Here is a 25183-nt window from a genome sequence, read left to right as displayed (position 1 = left end):
TGACTTGGAGTTTTTTCCTGTGTCTCGAGGTTTCAGGATCAATTCATTAATCTCAGCTCAAGGCGCGAAGATCACTGCGCCCACCGGCGTGGCTTCTCTCCAGGATTTTGAGGGCTTTTTGCGACAGTCTTTCAACAGCGATATTAAAAAGCCTGCTCTGAGACTCGGTTGGCATGGCCTTTGCCTTTTCTTCCCTGGGAGCTGCAGCAGGTGGCAGAGATATCCCAGCCTCCCACTGCTGCTTGAAGCAGATGTGGCATCTCAGAAGTTCTGAGATCTCCCCTTCATTGCTTGTGTCCCCCAGATGGGCAGGAATTGCTCTGTGGATATCTAACTCTGGCTGATCACTGACCTCCTGGACCCCTGATTCTCATTAAAGAAGTAGATCGTTTTGAACTGCAAAGTCCTCATGACAAAATTAGTTGAAGTCCATAATGGGCAGGTAGTTTTTTAAATCTTGTCTTGGGTGTGTCGTGTGAAAGTCTGTGTATATGCATCTTCACGGGTGTTAGGAAGGCAGAGAGAAAGGGGGTGACCTGTCGCCTTGGGCTCAGATATGTTGCTTCCACTGAGAATTGATTTTTCCTTTCACGTTTCATTGGGGGGGCAAAGTGTGCAAAACGAGTTGCTGATTGTGTCTGGATCTCCCAGCCTGGGAGGTATTTTGATGATTTCTAAAGAGCTCCAGAGTCTGAGGGGCATGGGTTCAAACCACTCCATCTGTGTAAATTTGGATAAGCCGCTCAACCTCTCTGGGCCCCAGTTTTTTCATCTGTGAATCGGGTTGATGATAACAATAATTTCTGACTCAGTGGTGTGGGAATGACATGGGATGATGCGTGTAAGGGCGTGAATTACAGGGCCCGCTGCGGTAAAGTTAAGAGCCCGTTACGGTTCATCTTAATGCAGTTGTGAATCTGGGACGGGGTGCGGAGTAGCAGTTGTGAGATGAGTAGTAGATTCTGATCAGGCCAGGATGTCTGGACTCTGAGATGCCAAAATAAGGTGTAAACAGTCTTTGGAACCCCTGAGCACCCTTTACTTTCTTCCTAGAGTGAGAACCCAGCAGATTCAAGACCCAGAGGAGTGATGGGTGCAGGAGGAAGTGGATGCCAGCCCAGCCCTGCTTGGCCCCAGTACAACAGAAGGAAGTGTCCCTCCGTTTGATCACCCTACCTACCCCTGTCCACCTCCCTCCCTTGTGGCTCATGAGATTACGTTGCGAGAGGGCTGGGCATGCCTTGAAAAGAACATGCAGATGTAAGGGATCCTAGGACTTGGTCCCTAAAAGGTTAAAAACTGAGTTCGGACAATTGCGTTTATGACACCAAGAAAGGAGGAGTCATAATTTAGAAATACTCAATGAACAAATGTGGGTGATTGGCAGAACTCATTGGGCCCAACTACCTCTTTCCAAACAGTGAGTTCTCACTGGGGATCCAAGGGAATGAAAATTGGTTCTTGGGGGAGGGGAGAGGTGAAAAAAATCTGAAATATTACAGTGGTGTGTGGCCCTCCAAAACTCAACCCTGCCCAACAAAATCTTATTTCTTAGTATTTAATTTTTCTTGTTAGGTAGAAATTAAATTATATTCAAGTTAATTAATTGAATTTAAATATAATTTAATTTTTTTCCTTGGGGGCCAGGGGTAGGAGGGGAGGGAGGGAGGCGGCTGTAATGAAAACAAGATTGGGAAATCCTGTTTTATACTGGGTTCAGTGAATGAGCTACTCCCAGACTCATTCCCATAGGCCTGCCCAGGAATAAATATCCGTGTAGCCCTCACTGCCCATTTAAGAGAATATCTTTCACCCAGCGAATCGTTGTCTCAGAACAAGGGGTGTTTTCAGCTAGGGACCCCAAACTTCCAATTGGCATATTTACGGATGAGAGAGTGGGGCCCAGGATCACGCCGCTGGTCATGGGCCAACTTCCAAGTCCAAGCCTGGTTCTTTTTTATTCAGTTATTTACTGATTGATTGGCTGTGTTGGGTCTTCGTTGCTGCATGTGGGCTTTCTCTAGTTGCGGTGAGCGGGGGCTACTCTGTTGTGGTGCGCGGGCTTCTCATTGCGGTGGCTTCACTTGTTGCGGAGCACGGGCTCTAGACGCACAGGCTTCAGTAGTTGCGGCACGCGGGCTTCAGTAGTTGTGGCTCGCGGGCTCTAGAGCGCTGGCTCAGTAGTTGTGGCGCATGGGCTTAGTTGCTCCGCGGCATGTGGGATCTTCCTGGACCAGGGATCGAACCCGTGTCCCCTGCATTGGAAGGCGGATTCTTAACCACTGCGCCACCAGGGAAGCCCAACCTTGTTCTTGCATCAGAAATGCCTCCTTTTCCTTTTCTGTAACCAATGGTCACGATTTGGCTACCTAACATTTGGCCCCAGTGCAGCGTGGAAAGGCAGGGCCTCTGGTTCGAGAAGTATTTGGAATTTCAAGATGGCGGCAGCATTCAACGGAGCTTGGGGGGCCCTTCTGCGTGTAGGGCCCCGTGGGCCTACACGGGTCACATGACCATGAGGTCAGCCCTGGTCAAATTTTCCATATTTAAAAAAAGGGGTTTGGAATGCCTCTCTCTGCATTTGGAAGGAGCTAATTAGAGTCATTATGAGATGGTGGAAACTGAAATCTCCAGCCCTTAGCATTTCCTTGATTCCTGCGGGGGCAGGTGGAAGGTGGGTGGAGAATCGCCTTCAATGTGTCCTTTTCAATAGACAGTCGAGAAAAGCCACTCTCAGGGGCTTAATAAGAAAGTTAAACAACTGGGGAGGGAGGAGGGAGACCCCCTTGTTTGTTCCTTTATTTCCCCCCACAAAGCTCCCCGTAACTGTGGCAACCTGGGTTCTGCAGAGGCTGCACCCCAGCCACCCAGGGCCACCAAAGGATTCTCAAGGCTGTGCTGTTACGTGGCAAAACTGTGGCTTTTCTGTTTTGTTAAACTAAAAGACACTTTCCTGTGGTTTCCAGTTTGTCCCAGAAAAATGGGTCACAAGTATTAGATGGAATTGTGCTAGTACCTCAGCACACAGGCGGCTCTGGAGGGATGCAGGGTTCTCTGCTGACAGTGGAGTGTGTCTGTGTGTCTGTGTCCACATGTGTGTCTGCCCTTAAGAATTTCACATTGTGGGGGTGAGGAGGGGAGTGTGGAGGCCAGTTGAGCAAATCCTTTCTGGAAGGGTGGCTTAGTGGCTGGCTAGGTGGGCCTCCTGCCCCTGGGGGAAACCAAATTAAAAAGAAATGGGGGTGGGGAGAGAAAAGAAAAAAGAGAGGGAGAGAAATGGGATTGACTGAAGTGGCATTTCCTGGCCTGGGGCCTGGGGGAAGGCAAGCTGTGGAATTTATTTAGAAAGATTTCAAAGCAGCTGGTTATATGTTTTCTTTCCCTCCCTCCCTCCCTCCCTCCCTCCCTCCCTTCCTCCTTTCCTTCCTTCCTTCCTTCCTTCTTCCTTCCTTCCTTCTTTTCCTTAAACCATTCTAGACTGTTGCTCTTGTTCTTTTCAGAATTATGAGCGTGTTTATGTGTCTGTTTGATCCAAAAGCAATGTTCCCGAGAGAGAGTGTCCTGAAGTTCCAGAAAATAGGATGTGACCACAAGAAAGATGATGATGGTCAATTAAAACAGGGGCAGGGGTGGGTAGACATTAATTTCCAGAACCAGAAGCTCAGACCCTTCCTTCCTTTAGATGTCTTGGCAAGAACCCCACCTCCCCCCAGCTTCCTAACACCTGTGTGTTCGCTCTCAGCAGCACAATTCACAATCTCTGAGTTTCTTCCCTTTTGGAGGAGAGAGGCAATGGTTTGACCCGAACTATTTGCAGAATTTGGGGCACCCCAGGACCTTCTGTTTCCCCTCCCGAAGCGTTCCGTTTGCAGCCACAGCAAACTGTGCTATTTTAGGCTTTCTGGACGCATAGTGCTTTCTGCTCTTGTGGGTTTTTTTATGACTCAGTTTTCATAGTAAATCGTGTTGGCAGCTCTGGGTCTGCCTTTCCTGAGACAGGAAGGGACAGTGAGTCCTTGACGTTCTGCACGGATGTAAAATACCCGGGAGCACGAGGCGGCCGTGTTTCCCCCAGCTGAAGTCTCCTCCAGCGCAGTGCACAGATGTGGGGAAGTCTGGGGCAAGCCGGGAGGGGACAGCAGCCAGCGTTGGAGGTGAGCCTGGTAGAGAGGCATCCTGGGGCCGATGTTTGTGGCCCGTCTTCCCTCCTACTTCTGCATTTCTGTTCCTGTGGGTGAGAGGAAATTGACACAGTTATATACCTTAACCACTTTTCACAGTCAGTCTGTTTTAAACCCTGAGCCTGTTTTCACAAAGATGTTCTGGGGTCAACCCCCCACTGTAGACTCCCCCCAACCCTGGGCCTTCCACCCTCACACAGGGGCCTTCCGAGCTTTGCTTCTTGTTTCCTTTCCAGACCTTCTGCTTCATCGACCCTGTCTAGGGTTGGACCTCTCCTTTTCTCTGTAACCTCCCATGGTTCCTGTCCCATAGAACCAGAAAGCAAGCCACATAGGCAATTTAAAATTGTTTAGTAACCACATTTTAAAAAGTAAAAAGAAACAAGTGAAATGAACTGGAACAGCGTATTAACTCTGGCTATCTAAAGTATTATCATTTCAATCTAGAGTCGATATAAAAAATTATGAACGAGGTGTTTCACATTAACATTTTTAAAATGTTTTGAAATCCAAGGTGTATTTTACGTTGACATCATATCCCAAATTGGATGCTAAAATTTTATCAAAAACATTTGATCTCGGGCTTCCCTGGTGGCGCAGTGGTTGAGAGTCCGCCTGCCGATGCAGGGGACGCGGGTTCGTGCCCCGGTCCAGGAAGATCCCACATGCCGCGGAGCAGCTGGGCCCGTAAGCCATGGCCGCTGAGCCTGCGCGTCCGGAGCCTGTGCTCCGCAACGGGAGAGGCCACAACAGTGAGAGGCCCGCGTACCGCAAAAAAAAAAAAAAAAAAAAAAAAAAAAATTTGATCTCAATTCAGAGTTCCTTAAATTTGCTGTTGAGAAAGTAGATTCACATACCCAAGGAGTCCCAGACTTACATAAAAATGTTCCAGTAAATGAATTGTGTATTTGATTTTCTTTCTTTTTTTTTTTCCTTGTGGGATCTTAGTTCCCCAACCAGGGATTGAACCCGGGCCCTCAGTGGTGAAAGCACAGAGTGCTAACCACTTGGACTGTCAGGGAATTCCCTGTATTCGATTTTCAATTTAAATAAATATAATTTAACAATTCAGTTCCTCGGACGCATTTCAAGTGTTTGGCGGTGTCGTGTGGTTTGCTGGCGACCATATTGAACAGCCCACATAGAGACCATTTCCATCCTTCTGGAAAGTTTCCCTTGGACAGCCCCAGGCTTATAGAATGAGATCCAAACATCTCCATAGGGCTTCCACAATTTTCTAGAACCCAGCTCCAACCTATCTGGCTTTATTTATGGATTATGTTTTATGCATGGTCGTTTTCCCATGCCTCTCTTTCCACTTTGAAAGCCCTTTCATCTCTTCCCCCAGAGAAATCTCCTCTTTCGGGCTGGGCTGAAAGGCAGAGCGTCCTTGAAGGATTCTCCCCTTCTCCCCGCAGCAGAATGAATCGATTCTGCTTCCCACGGGATCTAGAAGAGGAGGCATGGTGCGTGGGAAGCAGCACAGGCCCGGCCAAGCCCCCGGACTGTGGCTCGCTGCCCTCAGAGCTCCGTGCTCCGTTTCTCCTGAGACAGGTTTGAATGGATCTTCTAATGCAGCGTTAGCCCTGCCCCGTTGGAAAAACAGAAGCAGACAAAGGACGGCACTGTGTCCTTCTCCAGCTGCCCGGGGGCTGCCGAGCATGGGACCGCAGACAGGAACACGCCCTGGGTCCAGGCCATGTAATTCTAGGCGGGCATCAGTTCTGCAGGGAAAAAAAAAACGGTTCTTTGCCCTCACAAAAGGAAATATGTGCTTGGCTGCTCTGATTCTCACTTTTCAAAATGAGAACTGGTTGGTTTGTGTGTCCCTGTGTGTGTTTACTTTTTAAAAACTATAACATATATACAGAAAAGGGCACATATCTTAATTGTACAACTCGAATTTTCACAAAGTGGACATTCCCGTGTAACCACCCCCAGATGAAGAGAACATGACTAGACACCCTCACCCACCAGCCTCTTCCAGACTCTCCTTCCCCTCCCAAGAGTAACCGTTTTCTTGACTTACACCCCCAAGATTCCTTTTCCTGCTTCTGGACTTCGGGTACATGGCATTCACCGGGAGGGTTTCTTGGCCTCTGGCTTGTTTTGCTTAGTATTTGCCATAGTTTGTGGTTGGCTTTTGAAGGCCTTTGTCTTTTCTGGTCACTTGAAACACTTTTAGTAAAAACTGCAGCGGTTAATTTGAAAAAAAAAAGGAGGAAAGAAAAGAAAAGAAAAAACATTAGTTATGAAAGATAGGTCTTGGTTGGGTGATGGTTTCAAGTGTGAAAAAATTTATGTTCACATTTGGTGGATGTTTGCCCAGGGGATTTGGGTAATTTTCTCTTGTCATCATCTACCTTCTTTCTTTTTTTTTAAAATGGAAATGCAAAGGGTGAGCAATACCCAAGGCAATCCTTTGTTTTCTTTTGGCCACTCCACTCGGCATGTGGGATCTTAGTTCTCCAATCAGGGATTGAACCTCTAGTGGAAGCTTGAGGTCTTAACCACTGAACCGCCAGGGATGTCCCCCTACCTTTTACCTTTATGTAGGGAATCTCTTGTTAAGGTTCTCATTCTTGGGTCTGGAAGGGATGATGTTAATTCCCTTTCTGGCTTTTGGACAAGACTGGACACAGGTCATTTCCTAATTGTCTGTTTGTCAGTTAGAAAATGAAAGAAATTCAAAAAGATACATGTACCACAATGTTCATTGCAGCACTGTTTACAATAGCCAGGACATGGAAGCAACCTAAATGTCCATCAACAGATAAATGGGTAAAGAAGATGTGGCACATATATACAATGGAATATTACTCAGCCATAAAAAGGAACGAAATTGAGTTATTTGTAATGAGGTGGATGGACCTAGAGTCAGTCGTACAGAGTGAAGTAAATCAGAAAGAGAAAAACAAATACCAGATGCTAATGCACATATATGGAATCTAAAAAAACAGTACTGATGAAACTTCTGGCAGGTCAGGAATAAAGATGCAGACGTAGAGAACGGACTTGAGGTCACAGGAGGGGGAGGGGAAGCTGGGACTAAGTGAGAGAGTAGCATTGACATATATACATTACCAAATGTAAAATGGATGGCTAGTGGGAAGCAGCCGCATAGCACAGAGAGATCAGCTCGATGCTTTGTGACGGCCTAGAGGGGTGGGATAGGGAGGGTGGGAGGGAGGCTCAAGGTGGGGAAGTATATGGGGATATATATATAAGTATAGCTGATTCACTTTGTTGTACAGCAGAAACTAACACAACATTTTAAAGCAATTGTACTCCAATAAAGATGTTTAAAAAAAAAGGATTGAGAGTGGAAAAGAGAGATGGGGAGATGTCAATTGAATTTTTTTTTAATTAATTAATTTATTTATTTTTGGCCGCATTGGGTCTTTGTTGCTGCACACGGGCTTTCTCTAGTTGCAGCGAGCCAGGGCTACTCTTCGTTGCGGTGCGCAGGCTTCTCACTGCTGTGGCTTCTCTTGTTGCGGAGCACGGGCTCTAGAGCGCAGGCTCAGTAGTTGTGGCACACAGGCTTAGTTGCTCCGCGGCATGTGGGATCTTCCTGGACCAGGGCTCGAACCTGTGTCCCCTGCATTGGCAGGTGGATTCTTAACCACTGCGCCACCAGGGAGGCCCCTGTCCATTGAATTTCTGATCTGGTGTCTTCTGGTTTTGCTTTAGGTAAAATGTCTGCTCCAGGATCCTACCAGGCGGCTGCTGGACCTTCCTCGGTGCCAACTGCGCCCCCATCCTATGAAGAGACAGTTTCTGTTAACAGTTACTACCCCACACCTCCAGCACCCATGCCTGGGCCGACCACGGGGCTCATGACGGGCCCAGATGGGAAGGGCATGAATCCGCCTGGGTACTACACCCAGCCAGTGCCCGTCCCCAATGCCAATGCAAGTACGTACGGCCTCCCGGGCCCCCTTACCTCTCCTTGGCCCTCAGCCCTGGGACTCCAGAGAGTGGCCGTAGTGACTGTGCCCCACAGTCTAAGCAAAGTGCCAGTCAGTCCAACTTTCCCCCGTGTCCTGAAATGTCACATCTAGTCTTGGGTTCCCTGTCAGTGAGGCTTTGCTTTTTCCATAATGAAGCACAGTGTATGAACTTTCCCACGTCCACTGTAAACCGAGCCTCTGCTGCTTATCACAGAGGCACAACGAACCGTCCCAGAGAAATTTGGGAATGGGAGTTTGCTTTCGGGGGCTCCTGCCCTTCCTGCTGAGGCTTGGCGGGAGAACCCCTGCCCCGAGGCCAGGGCTGGAGTAGGAGAGGGAGAGGATGCAGCCGTGAGTGAGGAATGGGTGAGCTGAAACCCACCCCCAGCCCAACATTAGTGCAGGTGACTGACTCCCCTGCCCTCCAGCAACTTCTTCATGTCCTTGCCCTTTGGTACTTCCTGCTGCCCGTCTGCACCCAGGTATGTAGCTGATTCAGTATTACAGGCAGCTCAGAGAGCGGGCCCGCGAGACAGACTGCCTGGGTTCACCAGCCTCCTTGTGCCTCGGTTTCCCCATCTGTAAAATGGGGCCCATCAAGTACCTACAACCGGCGGCTGTTAAGATTAAGTAAGGTTCCATGAGTAATCATTGGATGAATGTGAACCATTGTTGTCATTGTGCTCAAGTGACTTTGACTCCTTGAGATGGAAGAGGACAAGATAACGACTTCAGACTCTTTTAGATCACACTTTGATCAATAAATAACTCATTCTTGTACCCCACATAACCCTTATTAAAATTTACGTGTAAGTGCTGAATTATGCTTTGATGCTGCTCTTCTGCAGGGGGTGGGGGTGCTTTCTAGGTCTTTCTGGGAATATTGTCTGGTTAGCTCTGGGTAACAGTTCATGTCCCCTAATACATAGATCACAGAAATGGCATCTCAATAACATAAAAACAGAAAAAAGTCACTTTGACAGAACTACGAGCTTAAACAACTTTGCCAAAAACCAAAAGAATGTGCTAAGCTCTGAGGGCTTTGTGATTTCCATCACCCTAGGTGCTCTTCTAATGCTTGTGGATGTCCGCGTGTGTTTTTCACATAGTTTTCTCTTTTTAGCACGATTTCATATACCCACTGCGTGTATCAGTATGGTCCCCCTACTTGTAAAGAACTGGGCCAGTATCCCCTGGCTTGGTAAACGCCAGCCTTATTACTGGGCATTGGAGTTTGCTAAGGAGACCGTGTGAAATGCAGGCTTGTTTATGGAGGATTCACTCTGTACCAGGCACGGGGTGAGGTTCTTTACTGCCTTTGTCCCATTTAATCCTAGCGACAACCCTTATTATTCCATTTTTTAAAAAACAGCTTTATTGAGATAGAATTCCCATACCATAAAGTTCACTCTTTTAAAGTATATGATTCAGTGGTTTTAGCATCTTCACAGAGCTGTGCAACCATCAGCACTAATTCCAGAACATTTCCGTCACCCCAGAAAGAAACCCCCGTCACCCTCCATCCCCCCAGCCCCCGGCAACCACTAATCTACGGATGAAGAAAATTGAGGCTAAAACCCATCACATCACTGTTTCTGAAATTACCATCTGCAGACCACCTTTGTAGAACCACTCAAGAGCTTAAAAAGCAGTTTGGGGACCCTGCCCCAGACTTGCTGAATCAGACGGTCTTGAGGGCAGGACCAGGGAATCTGCATTCTTAATAAGCTCCGCACTTGAGTCCAGAGACAGTTGAGTTTGAAAGCCTGGTGGAGCTGGGCCAAATCTGCTCCAGAAACACACAGTCCTTTCCCCAATCTCGTGTGTGGAGGTTTCCAGAGCCCCTCAAGTGGTAATTCTGGAAATCTGCCACTGATTTCTTCCCTTTTTGTCATTTTTCTCCCTCCTCACCCATCCCCAATTTTTTTTATTGTGGTAAAATAACACATAACGTAAGATTGATTACCTTAAGCATTTCTCAGCGTACAGTTCAGTGGCATTAAGTACGTTCACATTTTTGGGCAGTCATTACCACCTTCCATCTCTTACATTATACAAAACAAACTCTATACCCATTAAATGGCAACTCCCCTTCACTCCTCTCTCCCAAGCCCCTGGCACCCACCATTCTACTTTTTATCTCTATGAATTCAACTACTCTAGGTGCCTCCTATCTGTGGAATCAGCAGTATTTGTCTTTTTGTGACTGGCTTGTTTCAGTTAGCCTGATGCCCTTAAGGTCCATCCATGTTATAAGATGTGTCAGAATTTCCTTCCTTTTTAAGGCTGACTAATAACGCGTTGCATGGATGGACCACATTTTGTTCATCCATTCATTTATGAATGGACGCTGGGGTGCTTCCACCTCTGGGCTCTTGTGAACAGTGCTCTCCTGAACATGGGTGAGCAAATATCTGTCGAGATCCTGCCTCTACTGTTTTGCATTTAATGAATGTCTTCCTCATTTACTGATTGGCCGGTTTGTTCTGTTCCTTCCATCAGTTGCTGTGCAGACAGTCTACGTGCAGCAGCCCATCTCCTTTTTCGACCGCCCAGTCCAGATGTGTTGTCCTTCCTGCAACAAGATGATCGTGACTCAGCTGTCCTATAATGCCGGCGCCCTCACCTGGCTCTCCTGCGGGAGCCTGTGCCTGTTGGGGTAAGTCTGAGGTCCACTCAGACCCCGGGCTCTCCCGAATTCCTCTCTTGTAGGATTTCTCAGCCTCAGCACCTACTTCTGTGTTGTGGGGGCCTGTCCTGTGCCCTGTAGGATGTTGAGCAGCATCCCTGGTCTCTACCCACTAGATGCCAGGAGCTCCCCTGCCCCCGTTGTCATAACCGGAAATCGTGCCCAGTTGAGAACCACTGCCCTCGAGCATATCAGCGCCTGGAAGCTGCTGTGCCATCCTTTCTTCTCAGACAACTCCCTGCATGTAGGGACAAGCATAGCAGCCATTTGTATCTGTGTACAGCGATACCCTTGGGGATTTCTTTTTGTAGAATTTCATGACCTAATTAATAATGTTTGCTTGACTCTAAGAGAAGCTTTAAACAATCTGTACATTAAAATATTTTATAGTCATCTCTTCAAAATTTCTTATCCTTTTAGGACCCCCAGTAGTTTTCTGTTGCCTACACAAGGAGAATGTGTAAATAAATTTATGTCTGCACCAAGGGTATTATGTTGAAAGAGATAATACTTTCTGTTCTGGGAGAAAGTTGAGGAAGCACCATTTAACTTTTTTTTTCCAAACAGATAAAGGCATCCTCCTTATTCCTGGCCATGCAAGTCACTCAGAAAACCATAAGTGCTCCGTTTGCTTCCTCGAAGGCAACCGTGTTTGTGGGTTTCTTTTCCGAGGCCCTTGCCTGGCTCTTTCCTCATTATCTGCTCATGACTTAGGTGGAGGGGGAATCATGGTTCTCTTCCTAATTTTGAAGAGAGGCTCAAAGCCCCTGAGAGCTTAAGTAACTTTCTTGAGGACTTGCATTCAGAGGGGAAGAAAGGAGACAGAAAACATTACATAAAAACTCATCGTCCTTTGGACTTTCCTGTTAAAACTAACTTTTGTCTTTGAAATCAGGGAAGGACAAAATGGAAACTTATCGAATATTGGCCTCTCGCTTTCAAATTGAGGCAGCTTTTTCTATCCGTTCTTCCTTAAATGCAGTACTGTGTGTTCAGATCCTGCCTCTCACAGCTGTGTGGCTCTGGGCAAGTGACTTCACCTCTCTGTGCTCCAGTTTCCTCATCTGTAAACTGGGTTGTACTAACGCCCACCTCCGGGGGTGTTGAGGATAAAGTAGGTGGCTGTGTGTGCATCGCCTCTTGCAGCCATGCCCGCACTTGTCAGGCGGGAGGATAGGATGATCGCTAAATGCACTGGCTGCCCTTATTTGAACTCAGGTAAGCTTAGGCAATAGGAAATTCCATTCATGAGATAGTCTTCTCTTCAGGATATTTCCTGATTCTGCTTTATATAAATCAGTGTCTTCCTGTAAAATGTTGATTTTTTTTTTTTTTTTTTTAAACTATGTTTTTTGGCAAACTTTGGTTGTAAGGCTGTGGGGTGTTTTCTGACACCGGCCAAGCCTCCAGCACCAGCTGCATGTCAGTGTTTCAGTTCAGCTCTGACACTACCTGGAGTTGCAGACCCCACAGCTTAAGGGCTCAGTCCCACAGACTGCCCCCCACTTCAGATGTCAGGCACAAGTCGTAGGTCCCCTGAACTTCTGACCGATCAGGGGTCCTGCTATCCCCTCTTCGGGTTTGATCATATGCTAGAATGAATGGCTCACAGAACTCAGCATGGCAGTTTACTTACATTTACAGGTTTATCATACAGGAGACAGACCGATGGACAGCTAGGTGAGGAGGTAACAGGGCGAGATCCAGGTAGGTCCTGAGTGCAGGAGTTTCTGTCCCCTTGGAGTTGGGGTACACCACCCTTCCGGCACACAAATGCCAGATTCACCAACCCAGAATCTCTCCAAATTAGCTGTTCAAGTGTTTTTATAACCCAATCGTCATCCCCCCATTCCACCCCAGAGGTCTGTAGTCGAGGTTGAAAGTTCCAGCCCTCTAGTCACTTGGTCTTTCTGGTGACCAGCCCATCCCAAGCCTGTCTAGGGACCCACCCTAGTCACCTCACTAGCATAAACTCAGGTGTGATTGAAAGGGGCTCTTTGTGAGTAACAGAAGACACTCCTGTCACTCAGGACGTTCCACGGGTTTTGGAGCTCTGTGCCGAGAACCAAAGACCAAATATATTTCTTCTTACACCTCAGGCTGTATGGAGGTCCTGCCTGCGTGCGCTGATGATGGATTATGTAGGTTAAGAGACGTGATTTGTGGAAATTTATATGATTGTTGCTGTGAGAAGCAGGCTGTCTGTATGGAAAAGTGATCAGTCCAAGACAGGAGTCAGCAAACTACAGCCCCGGGGCCAAATCCAGCCTATTTTAAGTTCTATTGAAACAGGTCACGCCCTTTATTTACGGATTATCTGTGGCTGTTTTCATGCTCCAGTGACAGAACAAGACCCATGTAGCCTGAAATCCATACTCTGTGGCCCTTTACAAAAGAAATTCACCGATTCCAATCTAACACTTTGAAAGATGCCTAAGTGTCCCAAGACTTGATAATACACGCAGAGCAGTCTGTCTGTGGGAGCAGCCTTGGCAATGGCTGGGGTCTTAGTTCCCCAGGGCTGCCATAACAAATTACCACAAACCTGGTGGCTTAAAACAATAGGAATTTATTCTCTCACCATTCTAGAAGCCGGAAGTTCAAAATCAAGATGCCACGCTCCTTCCAAAAGCTCTAAGGGCAGAATCCTTCCTTGTCTCTCTAGCTTCTGGTAGTCCGGGTGTTCTTTGGCCGTGGTGCATCACTGCAGTCTCTGCCTCTGTCTTTACGTGGGCTTTGTCCCTCTCTGTATTTCTGTGTGTCCTTTTCTCTTCTTATCAGGATCCCTGTCTTGGAGTTTAAGGAGCCCACCCTCATAATCCAGGAAGATCCCATCTTGGGATCCTTAATTACATCTGCAAAGACCCTTTTTCCAAATAAGGTCACATTTCTAGGTTCCGGGGATTAAGACTCCGACATATCTTGTTGGCGGCTGTCATCCAAACGACTACAGTCTGTAACGCTCTCCACGTGTGGTCTTTTTTGTTCTAGGTGCGTCGTGGGCTGCTGCTTCATCCCTTTCTGTGTGGACGCCCTGCAGGATGTGGACCACTACTGTCCCAACTGCAAAGCTCTCCTGGGCACCTACAAGCGTTTGTAGGACTCAGCCAGACCTGAAGGGAGCCGTGTGCTGCAGGAAGGCCTTTCCGACTCTCACCCAGCCCCACCCCTGGTGAAGGCTCCATTTTGGTGGTCTCATCTCTCCAGGGTCTCCACCTTCGTGTCTTCTCTTGGGGGGAAAATATCGCAAAAATAACACACCTCCAAACCCCAGAAATTGCTGCTTGGTGTCGTGCACAGGACATGCAAAGACATTCTCCTTGAGTGCTGGTTCAAGGGTTTCCTGCCTCCCCGTCTGTGACCCCAAGTCACCCCATCCAGCTGTGACCATTGTCCTGAGTATCTTCTGGTGATTTGCCACTGATTTTTTGGCCTCAGTGGGCCTTTTTCTTGGTGGTCTCAAACTGAGAAGCCCCAGCTTGCCTTAGTTTTTAAACTGTTCCGGCCCTAGAACGGCTGAACCAACCTTTGGTGCCTACCGTCCTAGCCATCTGTTTCCACTTCTGATGACAAAAATCTTGCCTTACAGTCTAAGGGCTTGGCTCTCAGATTCTGTAACTGCAGGCCTTTAAATAGCACACAAATTCACTTTAATTTCTTAATTCATTTTTAAGTACAGGGAGGGGTTATTCACACCCATCAGACGCATAGCCATGAGGTCATAAACGCAGGCTAGGAATAGAAGGCTGGGTCTTTTCACTGATCTGCCTTCTTTGGACCAGATCCTCAGCCACTTTCCACAAAGAGCTTTTTTTTTGGTAGAGGAATTGTTTGTATTAACAGTTTTTGTGACCTCCTTTTGGTCTTAAACACCTTTGAACATAATTTTGAAAGGAGGGATTTATAGAACTGTTTTCCCTAACCATACGTATGACTGGTATCATTTTCCCATTTGCCAATGCACTCTCACTTTTTTTTTTTTTTTTTCCTTAACAGAAAAAGTAACGGATAATTTCGTCTACTGCCTTTACTTGGGTTTAGTGTTGTTCCTAAAGACCTCCATAATGCAACTCTTAAAGCGGGTCCCCTTTTGGGTTCCTGGTGGATATGTGGAAAGACGAAGGAAAGCGTGCTTGAGCACGTCTGAGTATCATGGTGCTGAAAAGTGTGGGGACCTGACTGTTTCAAAGGCATCTGAAGTCTGGATTTTATTTTTCAGAAATCAATTTGTTGTATACCATCTGAAGACATGATTTCTAGGACTGAAGCAGCAAGCCACAGTTCTCTGTGCGCTGCTGTGTCATCTTTGAAATCAAGACAAAGCCGGGCTCGACTTTCAAGAGTCCCCATTTTGATACTAAATAGGCACAGGGAATGCATGTGAATAATATTATGTAGAAATCAAGCCTAGGCCTTGATCGAAAATCTGTATATTGGTTCAAAATTATAGTCATAACCCATTGATTCAGCTTATTCGTTTGATGTTTCGGAAGTTCCAGTAATTATTTTTGCAATGACTATGGATACTACATAGTACTTTGGTGTTATCTGCTTTTCAAAAATAAAGTCTTCTGTTCACTCTGTGAACTATTCATCAATTCTTACGGTGTGAAGAAAGGTCTCATGTTGTGTTTCCAGCCGTTGGTACAAAGAACCCTTTATTTGTTCCGTAACGGTAGAAAATCCTTCATGATAAAAACTACAGACTTGCTGAATATCCCCTGATGTCAAGATGACCGATGTTGAGTTGGGTGGATAGCTAGCGAGTCATATTTGAACATTAGGCTGTTGGAACCCAATAGGCGTCATCAGTGGCAGCAAGCCATAGCTTTCAAATTTTAATAAAATGCGCAGAAGAAAGCCGTCCTCATTCACGCTCCGAACAAAACATGCTTTGTTAATTGATCCGGGTAGATGCGAGATGCTAGAAGGAGGGCATTGTAACTCGCCGGGAATATGAATGTCATCCTCTTTTCCTACCTGGTGATAAAGCTTCATTTTGGAAGGTGCCGGAAAATCATGCCACCTTGGTGCGACTTTGTCATTTAAACCCTAACTTCTGGTCTTAAGAAATTGCCCCTCAGCCGATCCTGAGCATGTGTTTTTCTTGCATTTGACAAAATTGAAGGCCATGCATATTTAGCAGTTTTGCTCAGATGGTGGCATATAAATGGTCTCAAGCTGTTATCAATTACATATGCAGAGTCTTCAAAACAAGAGCCCTATTTCGAGGACCGTAACATACATATATATATATATATATATATATATATATATATATATATATATATTCTGGGAAACTTTAAAAATAACATCACATGCCTGGAGCATGAAGTGTTTGTCAGATATTCTATTTTATTCTTTGAAATATGGGCTTATTCATATATTTTTACAAATTAAAAGGCTCTTTTGTTCTTCCCCTGTTTGCTGGGGACTTTGGAGTTTGTTGCAAACACTGAATCACATTCAATTAATGCGAGAGCTTTATTTTATATCTACTTGGACCTCAAAGAAGAATATTTACCAATTTCAAACCCAAAATGGCCGTACGTCTTACACACTGTTAGTCCATCTAGGCCTTGTACACATACAAGTGTTGGTTTGTGTCTTGTTATCAAAAAGAATTCAGTTTTTGCATCTGTTTAAGCCACTTTGAGCACATGACTGATTCCTGGCTGACCACAACATTACCCATGAAAATGTTTTCTCTGGGACAACTGGCTTCCCAGTTGCTACCGAGAACACTTCTATTGGGCCCTGAACTATTTATAAATGTGGCTTCATATACTCACACACAATTTGGCCTCAGTTTTCTCCCCAGTAACAAACCTCTCGTGTTTGGGATATTAAAATCCTTCTCTGAATTTTGAGCTCAAAGATCTCTGTTTAGGAGTAAGTGTAGACGTTGGAATTTTACTAACAGAATTCTGATTTGCATTTTGGATCCTATTAAAGTTATCTCCTGCATTTATGACTCAGATGTTTATAATGAGTTGTCTGTTTTTCATGGGCACACCAGTGAATTGAAAGTAGATCCAGCAAGGGCGATGAAAGAGAGAAACCCGGAGGGTTTTTTTTTTGTTTTTTTGTTTTTTTTTTTTGTCTTAAGAATTTTAAAGAAACAAGAATCTGAGGCTTGGAAAGATTTAAAAAAAGAAGGAAAAAAAAAGTTCATGGCCAAGTATACAGTCTAGTGCGTTTAACTGTTTTGTGACTGTTCTCTGCAGTATTAGGAAAGTGTTCACACGTTGAAATACCTTTTTTTTCCCCTTTTAAATTATTTTTTAGAACAGTTTTAACTTCATAGCAAAATTGAGCAGAAGGTAGAGAGTTCTCATACATCCCCTGTCCCCACACATGCACGGCCTCCCCATCATCAGCATCCCCTACATTTGTTACAATTGATTAACCTGCATTGACGTCTGATCACCATCGAAAGTCCATAGTTGGCGTTAGCGTTCACTCCTGGAGTTGTACGTTTCTCTGTGTGTGTGTTTCTTTATTTTTATTTATTTTTTTTGGCCATGCCTCTCAGCTTTTGGGATCTTAGTTCCACGATCAGAGATTGAACCCGGGGCCACAGCAGTGAAAGCCCTGAGTCCTAACCACTGGACTGCCTCATTCTGTGTGTTTGGGCAAATGTACAATGACATGTATCCACCATCATAGCATCATACAGAATAATTTCACTGCCCTAAAAATCTGTGTTGCCTATTCATCCCTCCCTCCCCACTAGCCCCTAGCCACTGATCTGACTGGCTCCATAGTTTTGCCTTTCCCAGAATGTCATACAGTTGGAATCATGCAGAGTTGGAAACATATATACAGGAATCAGCCTTTTCAGATTGGCTCCTTTCACTTAGCAATACGCATTTAAGGTTCTCTATGTCTTCTCATGGCTGGGTAGTTCATTTCTTTATTATTCAGATAATATCCCTTTGGATGTGCCATACATGTAAGTGCCTATACTGTTCTTAGTACTGCAGTGTCTCAGTGATGTTGTACCTGGTTTCCCAAATGGGCAAAATCAATGTAGCTCGTGTGTCCAACATCAGTGTCATCAGAGAGCACAGTATTGTTTGTGAAACCTGTGTTTATATAGTTGTGTATGTGTTGGGGGGGGGTGTTACCGGGCTCAGCTTTGGCTGCTCGTTGCTCAAGAATCCAATACTGAGAGACACGTGTTGGGTAAAAGTAAAGATAGCTTTATTGAGGAATCTGGTAATCCTGGGGAGAAGGTGGACTCATGACCCAAAGAACCAACTCCCCACTGTCAATCGGGGGCAAGAGCTTTTAAGGGGGTGTTTCTGGGTTGGGGGAGGGGGCTACATGCAGAACAGCACAGTCAGCTCCGACAATCCCTTTGAAATTAGTCGTGCGGTGGCCTGATCAGCGTCATCACGGTTGTTTTAGGTACAGTTCATCTTTAATTCCAGGGTCGGTTTGTTATGAGGCCAGTTCTCAGGATTGTGTAAGATGGAGCAGCTTATGTGACGGCTGCAGTCTGGTCATCATGTAGTTAACCCACCTGGTGGGGGTTTTATTTAGTATCTGCAAAACAGCTCAAAGGATATGGCTCGGAATATTATTGATAGCCCTTGAGGAGAAACTAAAGGTCCTTGACTTCATTTAATGGCTAAAGTATTATTATTGCGTTGGCCAAAAAGTTCGTTTGGGTTTTTCCATAAGACATCATGGAAAAACCCAAACGAACTTTTTGGCCAACCCAATATTTTGTCTTGTTTGATTATTTTCCTTTGCTTCTGTATTTTCTCGCTTCTCTGATTAAATGTATTCCTTGGCCAAAGTTTTTCTATATACAAGAGGCAGGCAGAGGACATGAGGGTGCGTCCTGGGAAGATTGCTCTGTTACAGGGGGTTCGCCGTGCAAAGTGAGAGCCGAGGGCGACATCTGGGAACCTCTGGTCTAGCACATCTGTGGTTTTCATGTGCCACTGATTGACTCCTGCTGTATTCAAGGCATTGTATAGCTTGGATACCAGACACAGCCCTGCCCGGGAAAAGTGAACACTGGGCCTAGAACTACGCTGCCAACATTTCTGGTGGCTTCTTTATTCTTTGTTTTAAGCTAAAATTCATGTAACGTTATTTTTTTTAATTTTTATTTTATATTGGAGTATAGTTGATTTACAATGTTGTGTTAGTTTCACTTGTATAGGAAAGTGATTCAGTTATACATATACATACATCTATTTTTTTTCAGATTCTTTTCCTATATAGGTTATTACAGAATATTGAGTAGAGTTCCCTATGCTATACAGTAGGTCCTTGTTGATTATCTATTTTATATATAGTAGTGTGTATATGTCAATCTCAATCTCCATCATGTAACATTAAAGTGTATAATTCAGTGACATCTGGTGGATTCACAGGGTTGTGCAACCATCACTTGTATCGAGTTCCAAAACATTTCCATCAGTCCAGCATAAAACTCCACACCCATTAAGCAGCCACTAGTCATTCCTCCTCCCCCAGCACCTGGCAGCCACCAATTTGCTTCTGTTTCTTTGGATTTATCTATTCTGGACATTTCATATACACGTAATCATAATATGTGACATTTTGTGTTGGGCTTGTTTCACTGAGCACCATGTTTTTGAAGTTCCTCCACAGTGCAGCATGTGTCAGGGCTTCATTCCTTTTAGTGGCTGAATAATATTCCATTGTATGGACATGCCACATTTTGTTTATCCCTTTATCTATGGATGGCCTATTTGAGTCATTTCCACCTTTTGGTGATTGTGATTAAGGCTGCTGTGAACATTTGTTTACCGGTTATTATGTGAGAGTATGTTTACAGTTCTCTTGGGTATATACGTACAAGTGGAATTGCTGGGTCACATGGTAATTCAGTTTAACTCTTTGAGGAGCTGCCCGATGGCTTCTCAAAGAAATGTGTCCTATTGTAAAGCCACATCTGGCACAGGCTACCATTTGGAACCGCCCCGCCCTGGAGAATTCTGCCCTCTTCTGCAGTGAGAGCTGTTTGGAGCAGCCTGGTGGCAACAGAGCTGGATTTGGAGCGGGAAGACCTGCTCCCCCCGCCGTCCTGCCCACACTCCTCAGCTGATCTGAACCCCATTCAATCCTCTGGGGGTCCCACTGAGCCTGAAAAATGAGGAAGGGTGGATGGTGCATCTCGGCCCCTCTGAGTGGACCCTCTAAGGTGTTCAACTGTTTGTCCTTTGTTTACCTGTATGCCCAGCTTGGGATACAACAGTAAAGTGGGAAACACTGTCCTCTCCCTCATGGAATTGATGGTGGAAGGGGAGAGAGAGACACCAAATAAGAAAACCTAACATTTCCAACCTGTTACAAACCAGGAGGGAAAAGTGCAGGAAAACAGCGTACAGTAAGTCCCCTACATAAGAATGAGTTCCGTTCCGAGAGCGTGTTTGTAAGGCATCTCGCAAGCATTGAAGATGTTATCTCCAATTATTATTATTATTACTGCTATTTGTTAGCAGAGAACAGAGAAATGCTGTCCCCCCAGGTCAGCTGCTTGGAGAGTAAGGCTATGGGGTCCTCTGCTCCCTTAGACTACTCTGCAGGGGGTGATTGGCCAATGACCTTACAAGATCCCTCTTGAACTCTAGGTCCACTCTAAACAATAGCTCTTCTCTTATTTGGGAGGCTGGGGGCAGCGGTTCAGACCCTAAAGTCACACACCTGGTCTTATATCCTGCCTCAGCCATGTATTCACTGTGTGACTATGGGTGAGATTCTTAACCCCTCTGGGCCTCACTTTCCACTTCCATAAAATGACATGATAAATAGAACCCATGTTCCAGGTTGGCTGACCCTTGTGTGGGCCATGAGGTGGGCATCATCAAACCCACAACTGAGGGAGAATGTGGAGGTGGGGGGGTGTCCCAGGAAACAGATCCTGGGGGCACAAGGGTCACATTTCTGGGATCATCTCAGTGGGATGAAGCTAGGCCTTTTGAGTATAAGATGGCAGGCAGTAGGAGTGAACAAAGCCCTAGAGCTGGGTTTGAGTCTGGGGAGGGTTCAGGTTACCGCTCTTTATTTACTGCTTCCCGAAGTGGGAATTAAATGCACTACTTGGCTCAAGTCTGGACATCTAACTAGATGTTCTGAGGTTTCTTCAAACTCTGTAGTTGATGGATAATTTCGTCTTTGTCTTATTGGGATCGTACTGGAGTTTTTAACCTACACCTAAACATCATGACAGACATGGGTTGTTTATAGTTTCATTCATTCATTCATCCTGCTCTTGTGGATTTCAGGTGGTGATAAGTTCTGTGAAGTATGTAAAACAAGGTAACGGGACAGTCACAGAGATGGGAGGTGAGGTAGAGCGGCCAGGGCAGGCTTCACTGAGGAGGTGGCATTTGAGCTCAGACCTGAATGACAAGCTGCATCCACACACACACAGAGTATTCCAGGAAGTGGGGACAGTGAGTGCAAAGGCCCTGGGGCAGGCAGAGCTGGGTGTGTTAAGGGATGGAGAAAAATAGAGGACGGTCAGCACATAGTGAGTGGAGAAATGAGGAGGAGCTGAGGCTGTGGAGGGGAGCAGAGGGCAGACGGTGCAGGCTTGTGGAACGCCAGTCAGAGGCCTGACTTTTATTCAGCTCACAATGGGAAAGACAGTGGACTACTCAACAATAAAAAGGAACCAACTATTGATGCATGCGACAACATGGACGAGTCTCAGAACACATATGCTGAGTGTAAGAAGCAAGACAAAAAAAGGGGCACATGGTATATGATTCCATTTATATGAAATTCTAGAAACCACGAACTAATCAGTGTGTGCCTGGTTGAGGGAGGGATGACCAAGGGGGTGAGGAAACTTTGGGGGTGATGGATTCATTCACTATCTTGATTAGTGGTTGCGGTTTCTTGGGTGGACACATATGTTAAAACTGATCATACTGTACTTCTTAAATATGTCGTTTACATGTCAATGAAGCTGGGAAAGATTTCGGAAGCCGCTAGTGGATTTCAGCGGTGAGGGGACATGATGTGGTTCGGCGAACAGACCTGGGGCAGAAGCCCAGGTTGCAGCAGGGCCTGGGGATGCTGCTCAGGCAGAGAGGAGGGTGGAGGGGTCCCCGTGGAGCAGGCGGAGCTCAGCTTCAGGGAATTCAGACCCCGGTGCCCCTTCTGAACCAGCTGTTGAGTAAAGGAAGACCTTGCAAATTCACCTTTTCAAGAGATGAGTGTACATTTGAAGCCCATTTATTAAAATCTCATTTGACTCCTCAGTGAAACAGAACTGTTGTCCCTGGGTTGTTTGACAGACAGCTGTGGCTGTGAGTTCTGTGAAGGCAGGACTCAGTCAGGCGGAATCCCTGCTGGGGCCAGAGTGCCCAGCACAGGTGTTGGCACGTGCCGGGTGCTCGGTGCCAGGCCTGTGTGTCCTAATGCATAGCCACCTTCATTCCCAGACCAGATGGTACAACTCTCGGCCCTTCAAAGTCATCGACAGCAAAGACAGGCTCAGTCTGACCCCTCAGCTCTCCTTAACCAGGGGGAGAAAGTGGGCTGAGGGTTTCCTGCAACAGGTCTGGAAGTTCTGAAGAGAACAGGGTACCCGCTCCACCTCTAACTTGCTGTGTGACTGTGAGCAAGTCACTGTGCCTCTCTGGGCCTTCTCTTCTGAAAAAATGGGGGGTTGAAAGTATCACCTTCTGAGGCCCTCGCCAGCTCCACCTATTCCTTCATCCATTCACTCAAGAAACATCCTGCGATTCTAAAGTTTAAAAACAAAAAAAGGACCTCCAGATCACCCTTGTTAACCAGAAAGTGAAAAATCCCCAGGAATTTCGCATTCCTAGAGCATTGCTGTTGAGGTTTTGCTATACTTTTCCTGGACTTGGTTTTGCTGAATTAGTGAAGCAGAATTGGGAAAGAGAATACAATAGCGTTCAAATTAATAAGCGTCCTGGCCCCCAACGGCTCCAGCCTTTATGTCTCAGACCCTATGCCCCTCATTGTTTTATTTTTTGTTTTTGCCCCGTGTTTTAATGCACACCTGTTTGGGAGTAGACTGACAGCAAGGTCAGAGAGTCACTTTTGGTGTCAGGCACGATAATAAATTCTGAACAATTCACACGGGAAGAAGCCTGGGGTCATAGGAAGTCAACTGGACAGGAGTCAAGCAACCTGGTCCCCACCCCAAATCTGCCTCCTCTGTAGTCGTGTGACCCCACTTGAAGTGTGACCCCTTCTCCTCTCCAGCCCCTGGGCCTCAATTTTCTAGGCTGGATCAGAGGATCTTTCAGGAGCCTCAACAAGGCGAAATGACAAAACCAGCTGCCTAAAGGGTCAGCAAGTGACATTTGTGAGTGAAGCAGGACTAGTGTGTGATGATAGGGAGTGGTGGGGACTGTGGCAAAATGAATGCTGCAAGCTCAGTATATCAGCTACAGGGGGAGTGTGCAAGCAGGGTAGCCAGATACTTTTGTAGTGATTGTATTTTGGGGGAGGGGCACCTCATCCTTTCAAATTATCAAGTCATTCTGATGTTTTCACCTGCTTAGGGGGTGGCCTTTAGGTTTCACTGCCTGATGAGTCTGAAAACTGTGTTAGGAAAGTTCATTTCTGTTCTGTGTCTTTATGTGATTTCATTTGTTCTGTCTCCCTCTCTGGGGGGAATCCCAGGACGCCTTCCATTTTCTTTGGAAGAGTGAAACCTAATCCTTTACTCTAGCTCTTGTCCCCAGATTTCCTGTTGATAAGCAGGAAGGACAAGGCTGACTTCAAGTAAGTGGGTGGATTCCAGGTGGGTGTGGTCAGTAGAAATTGTTCCATCTGCCTGGCGGGCCACAGGGTTTTCCCAGGCGTCTGCCGGTGATCCCCTCTCCAACCTGAGCTCATCTGAGCATCCCCAGCAAGGACACTGGGGAGAAAGGGAAAGTGAAACATTTGACAATCACTTTTTCTTTCAGGGGAGATTGTTTTTTTTGCTTTGTTCTAGGGCTGGGGCCTGTCCCAGCAGAGAGAACCGGGAAGGGAGCATATGGTAAAAAAATGCTTATAGCTCTTTAGGGTTGTGTTCTAAGCCATAATTTGCATTTCTTGCTCTGAAATTAAAGTAGTAGGAAAAAAAAAGCTTATCATAAGCCTGATGGGGAGGTGGTGGGTTGAGGTCTCCCCTTTCTGCACATGCTTGAACTTGAAACTCTTAGCACAACAAGGAGCTCCCAGCAGCTGTAGGGGAGGGTGTGGGGGAGGGGTGGCGGGTGGAGGCTCTGAATTCATCGGCTTCATCAGCTGAATCTGATCACTGCTGCCTGTGATGATGTGATTTAGGGATTCTTTCCCTAGTTTCGCTGAGGGCCTGTCTTTTTTTTTTTTTTTTTTTTAGTTGAAGTATATATAGTTGATTTACAGTTAGTTTCAGGTGAACAACGTGGTGATTCAATAGATTATACTCCATTTAATGTTATTATAAAATGTTGGCTACATTCCCTGTGCTGTCCTGTATATCCTTGTAGCTTATTTATTTTATGCTTAGTAGCTGGTACCTCTTGATCCCCTACCCCTATCTCGTCCCTCCCCACTTCCCTCTCCCCACTGGTAACCACTAGTTTGTTCTCTACATCCGTGAGTCTGTTTCTGTTTTGTTATATTCTTTTGTTTACTTTTTAAAATTCACACGTAAGTTGTGGTTGTATTGGTTTACCTTTCCCTACCTTGTTGTTTTTCTAACTAGGTATCTTCCTCCTCACTTTATCTTCTTTCTGCCCTCTGTCCTAAAGTCTTATTTTTTTAATTAATTAATTTTGGGGAGGGGGCCACGTCATGCGGCATGTGGGATCTTCGTTCCCCGACCAGGGATCAAAATCAAGCTCCCTGCACTGCAAGTGCAGAGTCTTAACCATGGACCCCAGGGAAGTCCCTGTCCCAAAGTCTTAGATTAGCTCAGGCCTTCATCAATGACCAGATCTCGTGTGTGAGCATACGTGTGTGTGTGTGTGTGTGTGTGTTGGTGCACAGCCTCTGTGAGGGTACACGGGGGTCTGGACTTGTGTGTGTGTCTGGCTGTGTCTGTGGATGTTTGCTGGGGGATGGTTCTAGGTGTCTGTGATGTGTGTCTCTGTAGCCACTGTGAGTGGCTGTGTGTGTGTGTGTGTGTCCCTGGGTATTTGCAGGAGAAAGAGAAGTGACAGAGCTACTTGGAGCTGCGTCTCCCTCCAGCGCTCCCTGAAGGCGGCTTCAGTCCCTCAGCTTGGGAGGCCTCCAGGGACTTCAGGCCAACCACCCCAGCGGGGGACTGGCTGTCACCTAGCTGACCTCAGGGACTAAGGGGTGAGAATGATCGTTCTTCCACTCCCTACATGTAAGCTGCTTGGAATACTGTGTGT

General features: G+C 46.2%; 2 protein-coding genes across 3 annotated transcripts in view; both read left to right on the top strand.

The window, feature by feature from the left end:
- LITAF (lipopolysaccharide induced TNF factor) overlaps positions 1–15410 on the top strand; it is a 111804-nt gene extending 96394 nt beyond the window's left edge. Inside the window, exons 5-7 of one of the 2 annotated variants that reach the window (XM_060123175.1) lie at positions 7875–8099; positions 10637–10793; positions 15043–15410. In XM_060123175.1, the coding sequence (XP_059979158.1) occupies positions 7880–8099; positions 10637–10793; positions 15043–15076 (411 nt within the window). In that variant the 5' untranslated portion in view covers positions 7875–7879 and the 3' untranslated portion in view covers positions 15077–15410. Of the gene's footprint in view, positions 1–7874; positions 8100–10636; positions 10794–13814 lie in introns of both variants that reach the window. The other variant, XM_060123174.1, reaches the window with a different exon arrangement.
- Positions 15411–21510: 6100 nt separating this feature from the next.
- LOC132506262 (uncharacterized) overlaps positions 21511–25183 on the top strand; it is a 190512-nt gene continuing 186839 nt past the window's right edge. The window contains exon 1 of the mRNA XM_060124800.1: positions 21511–21541. Coding sequence (XP_059980783.1) covers positions 21511–21541 — 31 coding nt within the window. The remainder of the gene's footprint in view (positions 21542–25183) is intronic.

Source organism: Lagenorhynchus albirostris, chromosome 15 (genome assembly GCF_949774975.1).
Source record: "Lagenorhynchus albirostris chromosome 15, mLagAlb1.1, whole genome shotgun sequence".
Lineage (NCBI taxonomy): Eukaryota > Metazoa > Chordata > Mammalia > Artiodactyla > Delphinidae > Lagenorhynchus > Lagenorhynchus albirostris.
The sequence above is the reverse complement of the archived record's forward strand: the minus strand, read 5'-3'. Positions and strand labels throughout refer to the sequence as shown.